Source organism: Eschrichtius robustus, chromosome 18 (assembly GCF_028021215.1).
Source record: "Eschrichtius robustus isolate mEscRob2 chromosome 18, mEscRob2.pri, whole genome shotgun sequence".
Lineage (NCBI taxonomy): Eukaryota > Metazoa > Chordata > Mammalia > Artiodactyla > Eschrichtiidae > Eschrichtius > Eschrichtius robustus.
The window spans coordinates 25,441,010-25,460,716 of record NC_090841.1 but is presented as its reverse complement, the minus strand read 5'-3'; the positions used below and the strand labels follow the sequence as shown (position 1 = coordinate 25,460,716).

The following is a 19,707-nucleotide window of genomic DNA, read 5'->3' as shown; positions in this document are numbered from 1 at the left end:
CAACAGCTAAGACAAAGCAGTCAAATTTTTCTTTTCTTACTTGGAGAAGTTTGTCGTAACGCTCGGCAGACATCAGGAAGCGTCCATCTTCAAGCTGCATCTCCCTATTTTCCAGCAAGTTGTTCAAAACAGGAAGGACATTCCTCTCCGCCTTTTCCAAGCCTTCCAAAACGAGAGTTCTACCTTCTGTGGCTGCACGAACTGCACACTATTTCCAAGAAACAAAAGCAATATGAGACTATCAAACACAGCTGAGCATGGCCTGATTTTACTTGTAATGCAAATTAAACTGTGGTTCTTATTATAGGGACCGGGAATCAGGAAAGCTGGGTTCTAGATCGTGGTTTTGCTTTTCCTGCCAATATGATATTAAGCAAGTGATTTTCTCTCTTTAGGCCTGCTTTCCCATTTGTAAAATGAAGCGATTAGCAGAGGTGGTCTCTAAGGCTCCTTTCAGCTGTAAATTTTACTTAAAAAAATTTTTTTAACATCTTTATTGGAGTATAATTGCTTTACAATGCTGTGCTAGTTTCTGCTTTATAACAAAGTGAATCAGCTATACATACACATATATCCCCATATCTCCTCCCTCTTGCGTCTCCCTCCCACCCTCCCTATCCCATCCCTCTAGGTGGTCACAAAGCACCCAGCTGATCTCCCTGTGCCATGAGGCTACTTCTCATTTCAGCTGTAACATTTTAGATATATCCCCAATGAAACAGAAAACTGAGAGCTATCTTTGGATCAGTAATGCAATTAAGGAAGCAGATTCCTTAACTATTGATAGAAACGAGAAATGAAGATTACAATCTGCCCTACCAAGATTTTTGTGAAGATCAGATAAACTAAGTGAGAACACGTGCAGACTGTGAGGTTTTATTTAACTTATTTATTTATTTTTAATTTTTTTTTAAATTTCAGCTTTATTGAGGTATAATTGACATATAAATTTATAAGTTATTTGATTATAACACAGTATTATTAACTATAACCCCATGCTGTACATTAGATCCCGAGAATTTATTCATCAAATAACTGGAAGTTTGTACCCTTTGAGCAACATGTCCCCACATCCCCCATTCCCCAGTCCCTGGTAACCACCATTCTAGTCTCTGTTTTCATGAGTTTGGCTGTTTTAGATTCTACATATAAGTGATATCATATGGTATTTGTTTTTCTTTTTTTTAAATAGAGAAATGCAAATCAAAACTACAATGAGATGTCACCTCACATCACTCAGAATGCCCATATCATCACAACATCTACAAACAATAAATGCTGGAGAGGGTGTGGAGAAAAGGGAACCCTCTTGCACGGTTGGTGGACATGTAAATTGATACAGCCACTATGGAGAACAGTATGGAGGTTCCCTAAAAAACTAAAAATAGAACTACCATGTGACCCAGCAATCCCACTACTGGGCATATACCTAGAGAAAACCATAATTCAAAGAGACACATGCACCCCAATGTTCACGGCAGCACTATTTATAACAGCCAGGACATGGAAACCACCTAAATGTCCATCAACAGAGGACTGGATAAAGAAGATATGGGTCAGAGGACCTCCAGGATGGCGGAGGAGTAAGATATGGAGATCACCTTCCTCCCCACAAATACATCAAAAATACATCTACGTGTGGAACAACTCCTACAGAACACCTACTGGACGCTGGCAGAAGACCTCAGACCTCCCAAAAGGCAAGAAACTCCCCTCGTACCTGGGTGGGGCAAAAGAAAAAAGAAAAAACAGAGACAAAAGAATAGGGACGGGACCTGCACCCGTGGGAGGGAGCTGTGAAGGAGGAAAAGTTTCCACACACTATGAAGCCCCTTCACTGGCGGAGGTGGGGGCTGGGTGCAGGGTAAGCTTTGGAGCCGTGGAGGAGAGCGCAGCAACAGGGGTGCGGAGGGCAAAGCGAAGAGATTCCCGCACAGAGGATCGGTGCCAACCAGCACTCACCAGCCCGAGAGGCTTGTCTGCTCACCCGCCGGGACGGGTGTGGGCTGGGAGCTGAGGCTCGAGCTTCAGAGGTCAGATCCCAGGGAGAGGACTGGGGTTGGCTGCATGAACACAGCCTGAAGGGGCTAGTGTGCCACAGCTAGCCGGGAGGGGGTCCAGGAAAAACTCTGGAGCTGCCTAAGAGTCAGACACCATTGTTTCAGGGTGCATGAGAAGAGGGGATTCAGAACACCGCCTAAATGAGCTTCAGAGAAGGGCACGAGCCACAGCTATCAGTGCGGACACCAGAGACGGGCATGAGACGCTAACACTGCTGCTGCAGCCACCAAGAATCCTGCATGCAAGCACAGGTCACTCTCCACACCTCCCCTCCCAGGAGTCTGTGCAGCCCGCCACTGCCAGGGTCCCGTGATCCAGCGACGAGTTCCCGGAGAGAACACACAGCACGCCTCAGGCTGTTGCAAGGTCACACCAGGCTCTGCCACCGCAGGCAGGCCCTGCATTCCGTACCCCTCCTTGAGTGAGGCAGAGCCCCCTAATCAGCCGCTCCTTTAACCCCCTCCTGTCTGGGCGAACAACAGACATCAGAGGGCAACCTACATGCAGAAGCAGGGCCAAATCCAAACCTGAACCCCAGGAGATATGCGAACAAGAAGAGAAAGGGAAATTTCTCCATGCAGCCCCAAGAGCAGAGGATGAAATCTTCACAATCAACTTGATGTACCCTGCATCTGTGGAATACCTGAACAGACAATGAATCATCCCAAAATTGAGGCAGTGGACTTTGGGAGCAAGTGTAGACGTGGGGTTTGCTGTATGCAACTGAATAGTTTATGATTTTTATGTTTATCTTAGTTTTAGTGCTTGCTATCATTGGTGGATTTGTTTATTGGTTTGGTTGACCTCTTCATTTTTTTATTTTAATAATTTTTTAAATTTTTTACTTTAATAACTTTATTTTCTTTTATTTTTTTCTTTCTTGCTTTTTCTTCTCTCTTTTCTTCTGCACCGTGTGGCTGACAGGGTCTTGGTACTCTGGCCTGGTGTCAGGCCTGAGCCTCTGAGGTGCGAGAGCCAAGTTCAGGAAATTGGACCACCAGACACCTCCTAGCCACACGTATATCAATCGGCTAGAGCTCTCCCAGAGATCTCCATCTCAACGCTAAGACCCAGCTCCACTCAATAACCAGCATGCTCCAGTGCTGGACACCACATGCCAAACAACTAGCAAGACAGGAACACAACCCCACCCATTAGTAGAGAGGCTGCCTAAAATCATACAGAGTTCACACACACCAAAACACACCACCAGACACGGGCCTGCCCAGCAGAAAGACAGGATCCAGCCTCATCCACCAGAACACAGGCACCAGTCCCCTCCACCAGGAAGCCTACATAACCCACTGAACCAACCTTACCCACTGGGGGCAGACATCAAACACAACGGGAACTACAAACCTGCAGCCTGCAAAACAGAGACCCCAAAACACAGTAAGTTAAGCAAAATGAGAAGACAGAGAAATATGCAGCAGATGAAGAAGCAAAGTAAAAACCCACCAGACCAAACAAATGGAGAGGAAATAGGCAGTCTACCTGAAAAAGAATTCACAGTAATGATAGTAAAGATGATCCAAAATCTTGGAAATAGAATGGAGAAAATACAAGAAATGTTTAACAAGGAACTAGAAGAACTAAAGAGCAAACAAACAATGATGAACAACACAACTAATGAAATTAAAAATTCTCTAGAAGAAATCAATAGAAGAATAACCGAGGAAGAAGAACAGATAAGGGACCGGGAAGATAAAATATTGCAAATAACTACCGCAGAGCTGAATAAAGAAAAAAGAATGAAAAGAATTGAGGACAGTCTCAGAAACCTCTGGGACAACAGTAAACACACCAACATTTGAATTATAGGGGTCCCAGAGGAAGAAGACAAAAAGAAAGGGACTGAGAAAATATTTGAAGAGATTATAGTTAGAACTTCCCTAACATGGGAAAGGAAATAGTCAATCAAGTCGAGTAAGCGCAGAGAGGCCCATACAGGATAAATCCAAGGAGGAACACGCCAAGACACATATTAATCAAACTATCAAAAATTAAATACAAAGAAAAAATATTGAAAGCAGCAAGGCAAAAGCAATAAATAACATACAAGGGAATCCCCATAAGGTTAACAGCTGATCTTTCAGCAAAAACTCTGCAAACCAGAAGGGAGTGGCAGGACATATTTAAAGTGATGAAAGGGAAAAACCTAAAACCGAGATTACTCCACCCAGCAAGAATCTCATTCAGATTCAATGGAGAAATTAAAACCTTTACAGACAAGCAAAAGCTAAGAGAATTCAGCACCACCAAACCAGCTTTACAACAAATGCTAAAGGAACTTCTCTAGGCAGGAAACACAAGAGAAAGAAAAGACCTACAGTAACAAACCCAAAACAATTAAGAAAATGGTAATAGGAAGATACATATCAATAATTACCTTAAATGTAAATGGATTAAATGCTCCAACCAAAGGGCATAGACTGGCTGAATGGATACAAAAACAAGACCCGCCTATATGCTCTACAACAGACCCACTTCAGACCTAGGGACACATACAGACTGAAAGTCAGGGTATGGAAAAAGATATTCAATGCAAATGGAAGTCAAAAGAAAGCTGGAGTAGCAATTCTCATATCAGAAAAAATAGACTTTAAAATAAAGACAAGAGACAGAGAGGACACTAAGAATCATCAAGGGATCAATCCAAGAAGATATAACAATTGTGAATATTTAAGCACCCAACACAGGAGCACCTCAATACATAAAATAAATGCTAACAGCCATAAAAGGGGAAATCGACAGTAACACAATCTTGTACGGGACTTTAACACCCCACTTTCATCAATGGACAGATCATCCAAAATGAAAATAAATAAGGAAACACAAGCTTTAAATGACACATTAAACAAGATGGACTTAATTGATTTTTATAGGACATTCCATCCAAAAACCACAGAATACACTTTCTTCTGAAGTGCTTATGGAACATTCTCCAGGATACACCATATCTTGGGTCAAAAATCAAGCATTGGTAAATTTAAGAAAATTGAAATTGTATCAAGTATCTTTCCGACCACAACATTATGAGACTAGATATCAATTACAGGAAAAAAATCTGTAAAAAATACAAACAGATGGAGGCTAAAAAATACACTACTAAATAACCAAGAGATCAAAGAAGAAATTTAAAAAAACCTACAAACAAATGACAATGAAAATACGACGACCCAAAGCCTATGGGATGCAGCAAAAGCAGTTCTAAGAGGGAGGTTTATAGCAATACAATCCTACCTCAAGACACAAGAAAAATCTCAAATAAACAACCTAACCTTACACCTAAAGCAATTAGAGAAAGAAGAACAAAAAAACCCCAGAAAGTTAACAGAAGGAAAGAAATCATAAAGATCACATCAGAAATAACTGAAAAAGAAATGAAGGAAACGATAGCAAAGATCAATAAAACTAAAAGCTGGTTCTTTGAGAAGATAAACAAAATTGATAAACCATTAGCCAGACTCAGCAAGAAAAAAAGGAAGACTCAACTCAACAGAATTAGAAATGAAAATGGAGAAGTAACAACTGACACTGCAGAAATACAAAGGATCATGAGAGATTACTACAAGCAACTATATGCCAATGAAATGGACAACCTGGAAGAAATGGACCAATTCTTAGAAAAGCATAACTGTCCAAGACTGAACCAGTAAGAAATAGGCAACATCAACAGACCAATCACAAGCACTGAAACTGAAACTGTGATTAAAAATCTTCCAACAAACAAAAGCCCAGTACCAGATGGCTTCACAGGAGAATTCCACCAATCATTTAGTGAAGAGCTAACACCTATCCTGCTCAAACTCTTCCAAAATATAGCAGAGGGAGGAACACTCCCAAACTCGTTCTACGAGGCCACCATCACCCTGATACCAAAACCAGACAAAGATGTCACAAGAAAAGAAAACTACAGGCCAATATCACTGATGAACAGAGATGCAAAATTCCTCAACAAAATACTAGAAAACAGGATCCAACAGCACATTAAAAGGATCATACACCATGATGAAGTAGGGTTAATCCCAGGAATGCAAGGATTCCTCAATATCCGCAAATCAACCAATGTGATACACCATATTAACAAACTGAAGGATAAAAACCAGATGATCATCTCAACAGATGCAGAAAAAGCTTTCGACAAAATTCAACACCCATTTGTGATAAAAACCCTCCAGAAAGTAGGGATAGAGGCTACCTACCTCAGCATAATAAAGGCCATATATGACAAACCCACAGCCAGCATCATTCTCAATGGTGAAAAACTGAAACCATTTCCACTAAGATCAGGAACAAGACAAGGTTGCCCACTCTCACCACTATTATTTAACATAGTTTTGGAAGATTTAGCCACAGCAATCAGAGAAGAAAAAGAAATAAAAGGAATCCAAATGGGAAAAGAAGAAGTAAAGCTGTCACTGTTTTCAGATGACATGGTACTACACATAGAGATTCCTAAAGATGCTACCAGAAAACTACTAGAGCTAATCAATGAATTTGGTAAAGTAGCAGGATAAAAAATTAATGCACAGAAATCTCTTGCATTCCTATACACTAATGATGAAAAATCTGAAAGAAAAATTAAGGAAACACTCCCATTTACCATTGCAATAAAAAGAATAAAATACCTAGGAATGAACCTACCTAAGGAGACAAAAGACCTGTATGCAGAAAACTATAAGACACTGATGAAAGAAATTAAAGATGATACAAATAAATGGAGAGATATACCATGTTCTTGGATTGGAAGAATCAACATTGTGAAAATGACTACACTACCCAAAGCAATCTACAGATTCAATGCAATCCCCATCAAACTACCAATGGCATTTTTCACAGAACAAGAACAAAAAATTTCACAATTTGTATGGAAACACAAAAGACCCCGAATAGCCAAAGCAGTCTTGAGAAAGAAAAACAGAGCTGGAGGAATCAGGCCCCTGGACTTCAGACTACACTACAAAGCTACAGTAATCAAGACAGTATGGTACTGGCACAAAAACAGAAATACAGGTCAATGGAACAGGATAGAAAGCCCAGAGATAACCCTACACACATATGGTCACCTTATCTTTGAAAATGGAGGCAAGAATATACAATGGAGAAAAGACAGCTTATTCAATAAGTGCTGCTGGGAAAACTGGACAGCTACCTGTAAAAGAATGGAATTAGAACACTCCCTAACACTATACACAAAAAGAAACTCAAAATGGATTAAAGACCTAAATGTAAGGCTAGACACTATCAAACTCTTAGAGGAAAACATAGGCAGAACACTCTATGACATACATCACAGCAAGATCCTTTTTGACCCAACTCCTAGAGAAATGGAAATAAAAACAGAAATAAACAAATGGGACCTATTGAAACGTAAAAGCTTTTGCAAAGCAAAGGAAACCATAAACAAGACCAAAAGACAACCCTCAGAATGGGAGAAAATATTTGCAAATGAAGCAACTGACAAAGGATTAACCTCCAAGATTTACAAGCAGCTCATGCAGCTCAGTATCAAGAAAACAAACAACCCAATCCAAAACTGGGCAGAAGACCTAAATAGACATTTCTCCAAAGAAGATATACAGATGGCCAACAGACACATGAAAGAATGCTCAACATCCTTAATCATTAGAGAAATGCAAATCAAAACTACAATGAGGTATCATCTCACACCGGTCAGAATGGCCATCATCAAAAAATCTACAAACAATAAATGCTGGAGAGGGTGTGGAGAAAAGGGAACACTCTTGCACTGTTGGTGGGAATGTAAATTGATACAGCCACTATGGAGAACAGTATGGAGGTTCCTTAAAAAACTAAAAATAGAACTACCATACGACCCAGCAATCCCACTACTGGGCATATACCCTGAGAAAACCATAATTCAAAAAGAGTCATGTACCAAAATGTTCATTGCAGCTCTATTTACAATAGCCAGGACATGGAAGCAACCAAAGCGTCCATCATCGGATGAATGGATAAAGAAGATGTGGCACATATATACAATGGAATATTACTCAGCCATAAAAAGAAACGAAACTGAGTTATTTGTAGTGAGGTGGATGGACCTAGAGTCTGTCATACAGAGTGAAGTAAGTCAGAAAGAGAGAAACAAATACCATATGCTAACACATATATATGGAATCTAAAAAAAAAATGGTTATGAAGAACCTAGGGGCAGGACAGGAATAAAGACAGAGACATAGAGAATGGACTTGAGGACACAGGGAGGGATAAGGGTAAGCTAGGACGAAGTGAGAGAGTGACACTGACATATATACACTACCAAACGTAAAATAGATAGCTAGTGGGAAGCAGCTGCATAGCACAGGGAGATCAGCTCAGTGCTTTGCGACCACCTGGAGGGGTGGGATAAGGAGGGTGGGAGGGAGATGCAAGAGGGAGGGGATATGGGGATATATGTATACATATAGCTGATTCACTTTGCTGTACAGTAGAAACTAACACAACATTGTAAAGCAACTATACTCAATAAAAATTTAAAGAAAAAGAAAAAAAGACTGTGATGTTTTAAATGAGTCACCATCAAAACGGATTCAGATTTAGTGTCATGTTCGATGCTGACAACATTAACAACTTACCAAAACAGAAAAGAGTCAGGTTTCACATTGGCCTACGGCAGGTTGATCATAACCATAGTCCTATAAGTCTTCCAAGTTTAAGCAACTTAGAAATAGAGAAAAATAGGAAATAAAGTAGGCCCCAAATGGTAAGAAGCGGGAAAAATATAATTTTTAAAAAAGTACTAAAGATGTGAAAAAAAATCTTTCTTTAACTGATAGATGCTGAACAAAATAGAAAAATCTACTTTTTGGTCAAAATGCTTGAAAATCTGCTTTAAAAAAAAAAAAAGGAAAGCTTGCAACTTCCCTGGTGGTCCTGTGGCTAAGTCTCCACGCTCCCAATGCAGGGGCCCCGGGTTCGATCCCTGGTCAGGGAACTAGATCCCGCATGCCTCAAGTAAAGATCCCACATACCACAATTAAAGATCCTGCATGCTGCAACTAAAAGATCCCGCATGTGGCAATGAAGATCCCACGTGCTGCAACTAAGACCTGGCGCAGCCAAATAAATAAATACTAAAAAAAAAAAAAAAAAGAAAACCTCAATGACATTTCTCCTGTGTACTTAACAACATGACTAGGATTAATGCTGTTAAATTTATGTTATCACTCTCTCCTTAAAAGTCTCCTTTTTTGGTCTTTATGGCACTGTATTCCCTTAAAAAAAACTTTCTTTTTTGCCTGCCCATTCCATGTAGGTGGTGCCAGAAGTACATCTTTAACCCCAAACTCTTCTTACTCTGTAAGGTCTGGCCTGAGTAATCATACTTAATCACATAGTTGCAACCACCACTGTTATGCTAACGACTCTCAACCTCAGGTTCCCCCAAGCCCCACCACATAGTCCTGTCACACAGATGTCTCCAACCAGACTCTAGAAGCACCTCAGGCTCTCTTGTACAACACTGAACACATCAGATTTTCCCCCAAACCTTCTCTTTCTCTTATCTTTCTATTTAAGGTGGGAGCACCATTCACCCATACCAGGTTCTCGATTCCTATCTCATCTCCTACATTCAATTTATCACCGTGTCCTGCTGATCGGACTTCTTTAATATTTCTGGAACTCATTGCTTCTACCACTCCTCTAGTTCAGGCCCTCCTTAAGTCTCAGATCTCCTCCCTTCTAAGTCCAAGCTCCTTAACTTAACATATATGTCTACCACAGTATGGCATTTATCATTCCAATAGTTTTCCTGATATTAGTTGCCACACACATGGTATTTTTATAACAGTGAACTGGTTGAGATTTCCCCCATGCTTATATATACCATACTGCTTTACTAGAAAAATCTGTCTGTTTTATACTGACCCCTTTGCTTAAAATTTAATTTTCCCTATAGTAATTCGCCCCCAAACAATCTGAAAATCTGAAGGGAGGAAAAAGACTATCTCTATTTTTTTTTTCAGAGACTAAATATACAAAGAAATTTCTCAAATAGCAAAGCATTGACTTTCCAACTGTGCAAAAAAAACAGGCATTGCTTAATCAAGCCTCCTTTTAATAAGCTGTTGAATTTTGCACTATATTGCAGAATTCATTTCAAGTGTCTATGTACTATCATAAAAAAGTAAACTTTTATGAAAACCACAATTGGACTCAAGATGATCATCCTATTTTAAAAATAAGATCAATTCATGAATAAACCTACAAAACTGACTATCTTGTGGTAGCAGCTTTATTTTTTTTAAATGCATGGATAGAAGTGACTTAGTAGCTCCTAAAGAACAAAAAAAATAAGAATCTCATTTTTGCTAGTTGAGAAAAGGACAAACCTATAGAAATGGCTTCCTGAACATTAAAAATAAAACATAAACAACTTCTTATAAAAATTCATGTTTCAGCTAAGGTCTCAATTCAGCTTTCTTTCACAAGAATCTATTTATTCCAAGAAAACACAGCTCATAATAAAAAGAAACTCAGCTATATCTCAATTTAAAAAAAAAAAAAAGAAAAATAACTAAGTTATCACAACTTGTGGCAATATTACATTTAAAAAGCTAAAATTTTTATCAGTCTTAGTTATAGAACAGACTAAATATTGTATTTAACTTTTAAACATTTCATAGAGATGAAAATACATGTTCTCTGAGATAAAACTAGAGATATGTATATCAAAATTTAGTGGTTTCCCAACTGTGGGCCAGGGAAGACAAAGTCTTGACAACATAGGACAACAACAGACACTGCAGATCTGCTTTTATTTACTCCAGGAGACCTTGGTCAATTATGCATTGCACCTTTCCAGAGGAATCTGGAATAAGCTATAGAGAGAGAACAGAATCAGAAGTCAAATACACAAAGGATTCCTTTCATCTACCTTAATGGAGTTAGGTTCTGTGATCATATAGTTGAAAAGGAGTGATGGATAGAAAAAGACCTCTTGAAAACCTGATAAATAAATGCTGCACCTCTTCTCCAGAGTAAAATGCACACAGGTATATGTCTACAATAGAGACCTCAAGTTAAGAACCTCTACTCTGAAAGAGGGTTAGAAACAGAAAGTCACGATTTGGCACACCCCATAGTAATAACTGTTGGAAGCAACAATCATCAGTGGATGGTAAAATTAGTGGGTAAGAGTATGATGAGAAAGAGCATATTTGCAAAGACTTAAAAACATCTCCCCCAACAAGATATTTATAAGCGACAAAGGGAAAAAATAACACAGTAGTGAAGGAACCTGGTAGATACCACCTTAACCAAGTGATCAGTTAACATACAGTAAAGAGATGTATCAATTTCATGTACTAAGCTTCTAATATGACGCCCCTAAAAGGGCAAAACATCTCTTCTATAGTATTATTGCTAAAAAAAAAAAAAAAAATGCATGATCTTAATCAAATCATGAGGAAACATCAGACAAACCCATACCGAGCAACATTCTACAAAATAACTGGCCATGAAGAGAAGAAGGGAGGGGCCTGTTGTTAGAAAGGGAGATGGAGCTGGGGACAGTGTAGCAGCAGTCATTTATTTTAATGATGCAAAGACTTGAGCATATTCAAATGATGAGGAGGAGGAACTTTGTCTTTGACAAAGTATCACTCCTACCCTTCCAAGACTAGCTCTCTGTACTCTGAGCTTATGGCATTCCCTCTCACCTCCTCCAAAATCTTCCGTCAACTATCCTATATCTTATTTGCATTTTCAGATTCCTTTTCTTCTACATACATGTCTGTACTTTAAGAAAATCTACAGTCTTCTGATACCTCTTAATATGCTCCCATTTTCCTCTCCTTTATTTTCAAGCCTCTTGAAAATAGTCCACATACTAACTGCCTCTAATATGCATCCATCACCCTTATTTTACTGAAATTGCTCACTTGAAAGTACCAAAAATAAAACTGCCAAAAATCAAGCTTTTTCTTGATCTTCATGTTCTCCTGTCCTTCAACCCTCTTCCGTCGATCCTCTCTTGTGCTTTATCTTCTATGAACATTTACCAGGTTGGTTTCCCCTTGGCTTTCCCCAGCCCTCCCTCTGCCTCCTGTCCTCTAAAAGGCAAGTGTTTCCCAAGATTTTATTCTTAACCTTTCCCCCCGCTCTTTTCTCATTGGTTATTCCACTGGCAAAGATCAAACCTACACCCACAAATTCTTATTCATTCATTGAGTATTAATTACATGGCAGGTGCTCTGTTATCTGCTATGTTAAGTATAACAACAACAATAGATAAGACTTTTCCATTTTCTTTATTTCATTATTCTTGAGGAATATACTGTGTGACCCTAGCCTTTCTCCTGACTCCATGCTCACATTTGCAAATACCTTTTAAAAATATCTCCATATGGATTGTTCAAACTCAGCAGGCTTAATCAAATCAAGCTCATGACTTCTTCCCTAAATCAGGCCCTCTTCCTAATGTCTACTTCAATTAAAGTTTCACTGATTCTCCTGCCATCCGGGATTCATTACTTCTGATTCCTCAAACAATATAAGTGTAACCTCTAAATATCTCATGCATCCATGAACTCTCTTCATTCTCACTGCCACCGTTCCAATGGGAGCCTTCATTACTTCCTGCTTCTTTACTAAAAGAGCTAATTGGAGCAGGCACCATATCTCAATATGTCTAGTCCTCAGTTGTCCTTAAGGTGATGAAATTTTACCTGCTGGAAAAGAGGGACTGAATCACGCCATCTATAACATCTATTTCAGCAGCAAGATACATGATTATGTAATCTACCACAACTTTATTAAGAATATTTTTAAAAATCCTCCCATTGGGACTTCCCTGGTGGTGCAGTGGGTAAGAATCCACCTGCCAATGCAGGGGACACCGGTTCGATCCCTGATCCAGGAACATTCCACATGCTGTGGAGCAACTAAGCCTGTGCACCACAACTACTGAGCCTGCCCTCTAGAGCCCGCGAGCCACAACTACTGAGGTCTGCGCACCCTAGGGCCTGCGTGCTGCAGCTACTGAGAATGCATGCTGCAACTACTGAAGCCCACATGCCTAGAGCCCGTGCTCTGCAACAAGAGAAGTCACCGCAACGAGAAGCCAGCGCAGTGCAACAAAGAGTAGCTCCTGCTCGCCACAACTAGAGAAAGCCCACGCGCAGCAACAAAGACCCAACGTAGCCAAAAATTAAATAAATAAATAAATATTTTAAAATTAAATAATAATAAATCCTCCCATAAATAACGAAGTCCTACTGTATAGCCCAGGGAACTATACTCAACACCCTGTGATAAACCATAATGGAAAAGAGTATAAAAAAAGAATGTCTGTATATGTATAACTGAGTCACTTTGCTGTACAGCAGAGATTGGCACAGCACTGTAAATCAACTCTACTTCAATAAAAAAAATAAAATTTAATTTTAAAAAATCCAAACTTTTTTATTAATTCAATGTTAAATTATTTATTTTATACAACATTTAATTGGCAATGAGGATGGATGCTTTATAGTGCAATTGGATTCAAAGATAAGAATATGAAAAGAGCCTTATAAACTTATAAGAGTGGTATAATTTTTTAGGAAAAAATGAAAGAAAATCGACGTGCAAAAGATCACCCAAGATTTTTAACTTTCCTCCCAACTTGCCCTTTGGTAATGTAGTTATATACCCAGAGCATATGCAAATTAAAAATTTTAAATGTAGGCAAAATTATTGGCTAAAAGGAGAAAACGTTACTATTTTAGTATCTCTTTGCTTCCTGATTCTTTCTTAAAATAGTCTATAAAATGATTAAAATACTTTAATCAGTACTGTCAAACTTTATTAATGCAGTCTGCTCATATTTGTAAAGAAGGATGTTAAAAACAACTGAATAGCAAATCCATTAAGTACTCTAATGTATCAGCAACATTTTGTACCAGACTATAAATCTCAGACTTAACAGGAGATGCTGGAGAGAAAAAAGTGTTACAAGTTTTGGGCCCAAGAGAGGCCCAAGCATCTTAACCTCCTTGCATTAATGCCCCCTTTGCCCTCTGTCTGCTCAGCACTTAAGTGTGGAACCACAACACTGAAGCTTTCCTAGTTCTCTCATATACCTGTTTAATCTTCCCAGCGGGATTCCTAGGTCTTCAAGGAGTGAGAACCCTGGTTTTTTATGTCATATTGGTGCAAAACTGGCTCACAGCAGGCTTTTAGTGTTTACGGAATGAAAATGTAACCATTCAGTTAAAAGATGCTGTTACGTAAGTTTAGAATTTTTATGTGAAGAATAATACTTATCTATGCCCACACTTGATATGAAAACAGAACTGAAAAGTTTAACTGTCAGCATGAGAGATGTAGGCTACATATTTCAAAACTTTTCTATACAGATTTTTAAATAAAATAATTGTGGTATATCTTTTCTTGTGAAATTAAAAAAAAAAAAAAAGAAGGGAGCAGTGCATATATATTTTATGTGGAATGAATACTGGTGATCATTCCTCGATGTAGAAATTAGATCAACCATAAGGATCATTTCCTGCCCTTCAAGCTATAGAACTTCCAGAGACCTAATTTCTCAAATAGAAATCAGAAAAAATGCAGAAAGATCCTTCTGGACAAAGCACCCCATATAGCAGCTTTAACCACCTAACACATGGATACAAAGTAGTTTTAGATAAAAGCAGCTGCATGACCTAAAATCAAAAACTGTCTTAAGCCCTGTTCTAGATTTGCTTCTGATTTGATAAAAGACCTTAGGCAAACAATTAATCTGGATGTCTGTGTCCTCATTTACTAAATGAGAATATCCTCAAGGGGTACTGTACAATGCCACTATTTATGAATCAAAGCAGTACTAGAAAAATATTTAAAGCTGTAAAACCTATTAAAATATAAATTATTATTAATATAGTCATGATCTAATGAAAATAGGTTCCAAAGAACTTCAAATACTCAAAATGGTTACAGTGTAACAGCATTGAAGAAGCCAAAGAAAAATGAAAAAAATTTATATTTCAAGTTCTTTATTTTGAAATATCAGAATAGGATCAGATTGATTTTTGGTTGCTCTACCACCTGCTATGGGTGACTTAGATAAGTCACTTTGCTCTCTAAGCCTCCATTTCTTTCTAAATCTATACTAGTAATGGTGCTTATCTCATAGATTATGGTAAAGATTAAATAAAATAACCTCTGGCACACAGTAAACCTTAAAAAAAAACCACTTGCCTGTTATTACTACAAATAATATTATCTTTGTAGTAGTTGTCGTCATTGTTATTACCATCATCATCATCATCATCATCATCATCACTGCTCTTTCAAGGAAGTAGCATATGACAGAAAGAAGCTACACTTTGGAACTGGACAGATCCTGGTTCAAATCTTACCACTGCTATTTATCAGTTGTATGACCATAGCCCTCTAAAGACTCTTATTTCACCTATAAGATGTGGAAGTCACCTCCATCCTAAGGATGTTTTGAGGATTAAATGCAGTCATATCAAGCACCTAGCACAACAGAGGTCTCCTCAATGAAAGTTATTTTTATCTCCCTTGATCCTTTTTAAATGAACTATATAAATCTGTCAAACATTTAACATATGAGTAGATAACAGTTGGCCTGAGCAAGATGGCAACATGGTAAGGAGCCACGGCCTGAGTTCTGACTAATACAGAGGCCAGAGTAAACATAGAGAGACCTTTTCCAACTGTCCTAGTGACAATTGGGACATATTATAACAATACGGTTGCAAAGGATTGGGTGCAGTACTAGAATTCAATCATTCTCAAAAAACAAGTAAATGTTTTTCCCTATTCGCTAAAGTAAGTAAATGGCACTTATACAAGATAAAAATCTCATCTTCTGATCAATAGCACTGTTATTCAATGTATCAAGAGTTGCTTTCAGTGATTTGTAACATTTAAGCAGCATATTAAAAAAAGTTAATCCTTATTTTTCTACTAATAAAAGATAATCAAGAATTATCTGAAACAGAGAATACATTAAAATATTATGTAATTGTTTAAAGTGCATTTTATATGTAATATTAAATATGTATATTGTATATTAAGGAACTTGACATTATTGTGTCAAATAAATTAACAAGATTCTAGTGTGAAAAGAGTTACTGGTTTAGAAAAGTTGAAAAAAATCATTTGAAGTTCCCCATCCTGGCTTTCTACTCCCCAAATTAAGGCTATATAGAGTGTCTCCTGTCAGCCAGACATAAAAACTTAATCACAATTTATTTGTAGCTTAGCTAATTTGTAACAGCTTATATTTGAGAAATGCAAGCAATGTATAATGACTTAAAAGTCTTCCTCTCCGGCTCTCTGGACACAGGACTCTTTGGCTCACAGGACAATTAACGATAAGAATGTCAACAAGTAAGGTAAGGAAAAAAATTAGAGTAATAGATTTTTAAAGGGTTAGAATATCAACAATTTAGGCTTTTCTTGGGTTATTTTACCTTCAAAGACAAATGAAAGTTAATATGGTAGCAAAAAATCTTAATCTCCTTATTTCTCCATAAGTGTCATAATATGTCATATAAATTTTCATATTTCTGTTCTTTAACCTATTTTTCTTTTCAAAAAGTTCCTATAATCTATTTAGCAAAACAATTGCATAAAAGAATATTCAAGTTACCTTCACATTAACAAGTGGATAAGTTACAGTAAATATTTACATAGACAAACATGGGGTATATGTCAACATATTCTTGACAGATGGTAACTTGTTTATTTCATCAGTATCTCTCTCCTTTTCTATATCCACTCAGTTCATTGACATCTTACAGAAGCAATAGTCAATAAGCGTAAAAATGATTCAACCTGGTTAGTAGTTTTTAAAGCAAATTAAAGTCTATCAGTTTGGCAAAGTACATACATGGAAATACTCAATATTGACAAGAATCCATGAGGCAATCACTCAGTGCATATTGATGAGAGTATGAGTTGGAACACCCTTTCTGGAAAGCAATTTGGTGATATATGTATATCGAGACTCTTGAATATGTCTAGACCCTTTGATTATATTTCCAGCATTCAAGTCTAAAAAAATCATCCAAGGTAATAACAAGATCTAAGTACAGAGATATTCACCAAAGAGTTATTTATAACAGTGAAAACTTAGAACCTGAATGACCAACAACATGGGAAGGTAGATAAAATGGGAATATTAAATATATAATGTCACATCTATTTGATGAAATACTGTACAGACACTAAAAGTCATATTTTTGAGGAATATCTAATATCACAGGAAAATGCTCCTAAAAAAATATCAGGTTTTAAAAAAAGCAGAATGTAAAACTTTATATGCATAGTATACCATTTTTGTAAAAATTACTATACTTGATTAAATAGATATGAATATAGGCATCATAGAAAGAAATACAGAAAATATTCACACTGTTGGTCTTGAAGGGGAAGATAAATAATTTTCATATTCTTCCCTATGCTCTTTATCACTTGCTCTATGATACTATCCTTCTTTACTATGTTTATTTTGTTTCCCCCACTAAAACATAAGCTCTGTGACGGGAGGAATTTGCTTCTTCTGTTCACTGTACCTAGACACACAGCAGTCATTTCAATAAATATTTGTTAATTAATAAATACTATATGTGTATACACACACATATATATCTATAAAATGAGCATTTATGACTTTATTCATCAGAAGTAATAAACATTATTTTGAAAGAAAATATAAATTCCCTACTACAGAATTATTAACCTAATTCTGATCTTCAAGAGTAGCAATTGAGTTCAACCTCTCATTTTATCATCAATTATCCAAAATCCTGCATGAAAAAAAGCAGTCTATGGCCATGACCCCCGACTCGGATTTGGGAGTTTTGTCAAGGTTTCCAGCTGAAATGTCAATTAGAAATTACCTGGACATCAGTCATATGTGCATACAATGTCAACCACACTGAAAACCCCAAACTTTTTCTCCTTAGCATCCACTAGATGGCCACAGGTATTTCTCATCTAGGTTGGCCCGCCTACGTTAGGAAACCTCACCTGATGGTTATGTGGATACTGCCTTTCCCTTGATCCCAGACATCAAAGTCAATGGTTAAGAATATTAAATAAAAGAAATTTCTAAATAAAATAAAGATCTTTCACTCTAACAAACATGAGTAGCTGGTAATCAATTGGTAACTTCAAATATTTAGAATTCAGATGGTAATTATTCATTCTGATGACTCAAAATGGATGTCAAAAGGACAGATACATTTTCCACTGGAAAGCCCCCTGGTCCCATCCAGAGCCTATTTATTCTTAATTTACTTAAAATTTTAACAAGGTTGATTAACCAAAGGAGAAACCTGTCATAAAATATGTGTCAGTTACATTCCAAACAGTTTTTAGGTGCCAGAGATAAGCAAAATAGTTACATTCTAGTGGGGAAGACAGACAATCAACATGAAAACAAAGAAATAATTAGGTAAATTCAGAGAGTGATAGGTGCTCTGAAGATTACATTATGTATATGACAGCAGGGTTCATGTGGAAAGGGCATGGGCGTGATCAGTGATTATAGGATGTTATGAGAATTTATAAGCTGAATGACGAGGAGGCAGGAATATACAGATCCGGGAGAAGGTCATTCCAAGCAGAGGAAATATCAGGTACAAAGGCACTGAGGCTGGAAAGCACTTGGTCTATTTTTAAAAAAACAAGAAGGTCACTGTAGCTGGAGTCTAGAAAGCAAGGGAAAGAAGAAAGGAGATGAGGTTGACAAGGTTGGGTCCTGTAGAGTGTGGTGGCCTTGTTAAAGGGTCTGGATTTTATTCTGGGTGTGATGGGATTGCATCGCTTTAAGCAAGGAACTGATAGGATCCGATTATGAGCAAACAGTAAGGAATATTAACTGCCAAATAAGAGAGAAGAAAAAATATGAAAATCAGATACAATCTCATAAACAGCCTGAAGCAACTTAGAGAAAGGACTAACATGCCTATATCTCCATCACAGGCTCTGAAGGTGTCAGTGCATTACAGCATCCTAAAGAGCTGATGTTTATCATAATAAGTAGGATTCACCAAGAAAACATGAAAGTATAAAATACTACCATACATTTACATAGCACTTTAAATATTTTATAAATGGTAAAATAGATATCATCTGAAACTATGCTTTTTAGAATGGCAAGGAGAATATAATATCAGAGTTTCATCTAAATAATTTATATTATGCTTCAAGAAATAAATCTTTAGCTAATCAATAAACTTAGTTACCTAAAATAACTCCATTTCTGAGATTTCTGAATAGGCAAAGTTTTAAGCTGTCTTTAAAATAATAAACATACAAAAATCCCTTTCTCTTCCTTACTATTTGCATTGCAACAATCATCTAGGTATAAAATCCACTCAAAAAATATGTTTTTAAATCCATGCTCTACCAGACAAAACCAGTTCTTTCACTGTCACTTAAATATATTCCTATCCCCTCTCCTCTACACAGGCTGTGGTCTCATTTTCTAATCTCTCTCCTCAGTCCCTCACTATCTCAACTCAAATCCCATCTCCTTCATTTCATCCTCACTGGGTCCAGAAAAGAAGCAAGCATTGTAAAAGTACATTTTTTTCCCATTTATAATTAGAAATAAAGTGAACATTTGGCATTATGTGAATAAAATGGATTTCTTTA

General features: G+C 37.4%; 1 protein-coding gene across 4 annotated transcripts in view; it reads right to left on the bottom strand.

The window, feature by feature from the left end:
• Window positions 1–19,707, bottom strand: part of VWA8 (von Willebrand factor A domain containing 8) — a 372,416-nt gene that overhangs the window by 300,263 nt on the left and 52,446 nt on the right. For all 4 annotated transcript variants that reach the window (XM_068526337.1, XM_068526340.1, XM_068526339.1 and 1 more), the window contains exon 5: window positions 41–208. In XM_068526337.1, the coding sequence (XP_068382438.1) occupies window positions 41–208 (168 nt within the window). The remainder of the gene's footprint in view (window positions 1–40; window positions 209–19,707) is intronic.